Source organism: Xenopus laevis, chromosome 2L, assembly GCF_017654675.1.
Source record: "Xenopus laevis strain J_2021 chromosome 2L, Xenopus_laevis_v10.1, whole genome shotgun sequence".
Taxonomy (NCBI): Eukaryota; Metazoa; Chordata; class Amphibia; order Anura; family Pipidae; genus Xenopus; species Xenopus laevis.
The window spans coordinates 36,074,586-36,079,577 of NC_054373.1; the positions used below are offsets into that span (position 1 = coordinate 36,074,586).

The window sequence follows — 4,992 nt, forward strand, 5'->3', positions numbered from 1 at the left end:
CTGACCATCAGACAAACTCTCAATAATACCATTGTTACCTTGTCCGATTCTCTCCTAAATGTATCTTTTAATTTCTCATCCATTGCCTGGTTGCTATCAGAAACTGTGCCCTGGCAACCAGATAGCTGCTCAAACTCCAAGTCAGTTGTAATTTGTATCACAATAAAACAGTCTACATCATAATAATGGTTTGCTACCCAGTTAATCAAACAAGCAATAAATGAAATCCCAGCAATGTACGTCACAAAACAATGTATAGCACTCCCAGCACAATGAGTTGTATAGATAATCTGAAACAATATCTACAAAAGTGTTGCAGAAATTGGGAAAGTGTCATGATTCTGACCTGTGCTACTGAATTATAAACAATTCACAACTTTGGTAATTTTGCTCCACTATTGTGAATAAGCAATTGTTCACTGGTTCTAAGTAAATTTATGCACCAACAGAATACACAATCCGTTACCCACATGTTAAGTTATAGACATGTCTAATATATGGTTTTAACTGTGTAAAAATAATTACTTACATGAAAGGGTATTCAGGCCATCGCTCATTAAGAGACGGTAACGTGGAGGGCCATTTCCAGTGTTGATTGGGCGGATATTCTAGAAGAAAAGATCCACATCAAGTACTTATCAGAACTGCCTGACTCATGCATGCAAAGGACATATCACATAACTTAAATATTATAAAAATAAAATGGTATTCGTAACATTGGAAAAAGCTTAAATAAGATACATACAATCACTTGCAGAGTTGGCTTGCAAGAAGAATCGCCACCTAACATAGCCTGAAAAAAAACAACAAAAATCTCTATCACGGTTCCGACATTAAAACACAGTTATACACATTAGAAATTATTTATAGAAGGGTATACAATTTGAAGTATTGTTTAAATCTCGTCTATCCTACAATAGTAAAAAAGGGGAAGGAAATACTAACATAACATACATGTTTTCTAGTACATAGGACGCTGTGAATTTTTTCATCTTAGGCAGATTACTACATTATAATGCAATGCCCTGCCTAATTCTTGAGTAAAGACCTGCAGCGGGTCGGGTACCCACGGGTTACCCACAAAAAAAGCGGGCACCCTGCGGAATGAGGGGAGGATTTTCAGGTGCGGGTATAGCCGCGGGTCTCATCTGAATGACTTATCTAATGTAATATTGTCTATATTTTAAAGTTTTACAAAACTTGTTCTGTCCCCGGCCACTTTTGATGACCATCATTTCCTGTTTGATGAGTAACATCGCAACCCATCGCACTTATATTGCTGCATAGACATATATACGGTTTTGTCTTTTGCTGCCCTTGATGGCATTGCTATAACATCAATTTGCCACACATCTCTTCCAATTGTAATCAAAGGGAGGGATTGTCTCTCCTATACTCTACTGAAAAGAAACCAGCTCTTGGTGGATTGCTGTAGCAATAAAACAGGACATTTATATAGATCATAAATTGTTAGTCCAAAAAGTATCTCTTTCCATGAAACCTACTCATAGCAGTCCTGCTAAGACAATATAAAGAATAAACTCTGGAGAACCAATTGCTAATTAGTGATTCATTTATTCAAAACCAGTGCACGACATGTTTCGGGCCCAGTGGCCCTTCCTCAGGTGCTTGCTAAGTCTTGCTAAGACATATACTTCGCCTGTTGCCCCCGTGCAGCCTTAGTAATTTGAACAAAAATGCACATTGGAGCAAATAATGACAGTCTCTGGCTGTATTAAACAGGACACTAAAGGAGAAATCTTGACACCCTAAAAAAACTGGGTCCCCTTAAAGGAACTAGGGATGCACCGATTCAGGATTCGGTTCGGGATTCAGCCTTTTTCAGCAGGATTCAGATTCGGCCGAATCCTTCTGCCCGACCGAACAGAAAATCTGAATTTACACATGTAAATTGGTGGGGGGGGGGGGGGGGTTGGAAACCGCGTGACTTTTTGTCACAAAACAAGGAAGTAAAAAATGTTTTCCCCTTCCTACCCCAAATTTGCATATGAAAATTAGGGTTCGGATTCGGTTTGATATTCGGCAAACCTTTCGAGAAGGATTCGAGGGTCGGCAGAATCCAAAACAGTGGATTCGGAGCTTCGCTAAGAGTAGGACTACGAGTGATTTCGCCGCGATCCGTGTTGTGTTGATCCGACGCGACACGACTGTGTCAGTTGGTTGGACAGACGTTTCGCGCCGGATCAACGCTGCGACAATTCTCTTACCTTATTTCTGTTGCATGCAACCTGTCGGAGGCGGTTTGTTGCAGCGCGTCGGATCGCGCTGAAATCGTTCGTGTAGTCCTACCCTAAAAGGATCAGTAACACCAAAAAATGAAAGTGCACAAAGCCTTTCCTTCTCGTTTAAAATAAATGCAATCACGACACTACAGTAACATCAAAAAATATAATTTTTAATGAAGTAATAAAGTAATGAAAATATCATGTACTGTTGCCCTGCACTGGTAAAACTGATCCGTTTGCTTCAGAAATATTACTATAGTTCATATAAACAAACTGCTGTGTAGTAACTCGAGATGCACCGAATGCAGGATTCGGTTCGGGATTCGGCCAGGAGTGGAATCTTTCGCAAAGGATTCGCGGTTTGGCCAAATCCAAAGTAATGGATTTGGTGCATCCCTAGTAGCAATGGTAGAAATTGAAAAAACGATTCCTGGCTCAGGTTAAACAGATAACACCATTATGTTCTACAGAGCTTATCTGCTGTGTAACCTGAGCCTTTTCCCCCTTGAATGGCTGCTCCCAGTGCTACACAGCAGCTTATTTATATAAACAATAGTAGAGTTTCTGAAGCAAACACACCAGTTTTACCAGTGAAGGACAACACTGCATTATATTTTTATTACTTTAAAAAATTAAATTTTTTGATGTGACTGTAGTGCCGTGATTGCATTTATTTTAAAGGCGAAGGAAAGGATTTGTGCACTTGGGGGTGCCTAATGTAAGTGCCCCCAAGTGATGGTATTGACTTACCTGAAACCAGTTAGCACCATGGATCGATCCTCTTCAGTCTTCTTTCTTCAAATTTCCCAGGGCAAACGCATGCACATTAGAATGAAACAGCTGACTTTTAGTAAAAGTTCTTTTTATTCTACTGCGCATGTACAGACGCGCAAAGAAAGAGGATCGCTCCGTGGTGCTCTCTGGAATAACCCCGGGCCGGTGCATTTTCCTGCTGATAAGATCACCGGCAAGGGGTTTCAGGTAAGTCAATACAATCACCTAACATTTGGCACCCCTGAGTGCACCAAGTCTCTCCTTTAAAGGGCATGTAAAGTCTAAAATAGAATAAGGCTAGAAATGCTGTATTTTGTATACTAAACATAAACGTGAACTTACTGCACCACAAGCCTAATCAAACAAATAATTTATGCTTTCAAAGTTGGCTACAGGGGGGTCACCATCTTGTAACTTTGTTACACATCTTTGCAAGACTAAGACTGTGCACATGCTCAGTGTGGTCTGGGCTGCTTAGGGATCATCATAAACAAAGCTGCTTGAGTTCTGCATGGCTGGGAAGTAAGGTGGGGGCTCCCCCTGCTGTTCATAAGTATGATTGTTTCCCTGCTCGGCAGTTAGGGACCATCTGACAATTCCTATCCACAGCAGTAAATGAAGGGAGAATTTCACTGCATACAGTCAGGTTTCTTATAAAAAAACGGTACACATTTTTCAATTAAAGTATATGGGTGATAGGTTTCTTTTTCATTAAAGAAAGTAAAAATGGGATTTTATTTTTTTGCCTTTACATGACCATTAAGGACAATAAGCGCAACCTTGCTCAATGTATGGGTGTGCCCCTGACAAACATGAGCAAATCTCATTCTGATAAATTGGAGAATATGTTTTATTTTAAAAACAGCCATTCTGGTCCTTGTACGTTGTCAGGAGAAAAATAGGCTGCTCTGATGTTCTTCTGCTTAGGAAAGATTTGAGAAAGGTTTCTAATCGTTTTCCTAAGCAGAAGAACATCAGAGCAGCCTCTTTCTTTCTCCTGACAACTTCCTTGACTACTTGGTGGTCAGACTGGTGGGAAAATGACCAGCAGGTGGCAACGTTTTAACAAAATTCATTCATATTAACAGCACATGTATCCCTTAATATCTTGGAATAAAAACAAAAAAAATAATGAATGTAAATGACAAAAGTGCTTAGAATAGCACTCATCTATGTTACATTCACTTCTTTTAAAGGTTTACTTATCCTTTAAGTTGCAGAGACAGACTGATGTAAATGATGTGCAAATAATGTATAGTCTATGTATAAGGGCTGCAGAACAAGTCAGCACTGTATAAAGGACTAGAATAATAAGAATAATAAGTGAATGCCCTCAATACATCTGGGAAGAGTTCAAGCCCTGCACTCAATTCTATAATGGATTGATTCACATTTATACATCGCTGAGAAGAAAAGAACACGTGCATCTGTGACTACAGACAATTCCTGTCTGGCTCCCTCCTCTGTATCATTAGGGCCTTACGTTGTCATTTGCCTGGTTCTTGCCGGGTTTGTGTAACAATAACACGCGGGAGAGCAGTATTATGTGTCATATCATGTAAAGTTCACTGTGGCTGCTGACATTCCAAGTTCCTCGCAATATTAAAGGTTACTGTCACTGGGCCAATACAGTTGCTTACCGAGATAGCGCCCTCGCTCAGTTGTGGAAGTGCCATACTGCTTGTTGTTTTCCCAGGACAAGACCGCGGCCAACTCACACTACCGACTCCTTCTGTGCGTATTACCCGCGCGCGCCTCCACTCAACCTGCCGCCAAATCCCACGCACTGGAACTTTGGGACCGACGACGCGCTTGCGTCATCAGTCGTGAGCCACGAAGAATGTTCGTCGTCCTTCGTTAGTGCTGGCAAATGTTTCTGCTGAACAAACGACAGCTATCTTACTCTAGTTCAATAAACCCTTTCAAAATTAATTTTCTACTTTTGGACAACATACATTTCTTGTTCGCGTTC

General features: G+C 40.6%; 1 protein-coding gene across 2 annotated transcripts in view; it reads right to left on the minus strand.

Moving 5' to 3' along the window:
• Positions 1-4,895, minus strand: part of rpa1.L (replication protein A1 L homeolog) — a 36,763-nt gene extending 31,868 nt beyond the window's left edge. Inside the window, exons 1-3 of one of the 2 annotated variants that reach the window (XR_005965216.1) lie at positions 4,661-4,895; positions 746-793; positions 530-608 (exon numbers count right to left, since the gene is read on the minus strand). Coding sequence is in view for 1 of the 2 variants with exons in the window: in NM_001088116.1 (NP_001081585.1) it covers positions 530-608; positions 746-793; positions 4,661-4,696 (163 nt within the window). In the remaining variant the exon portion in view is untranslated. 2 annotated transcript variants of the gene reach the window in all.
• Positions 4,896-4,992: the final 97 nt, after the last annotated feature.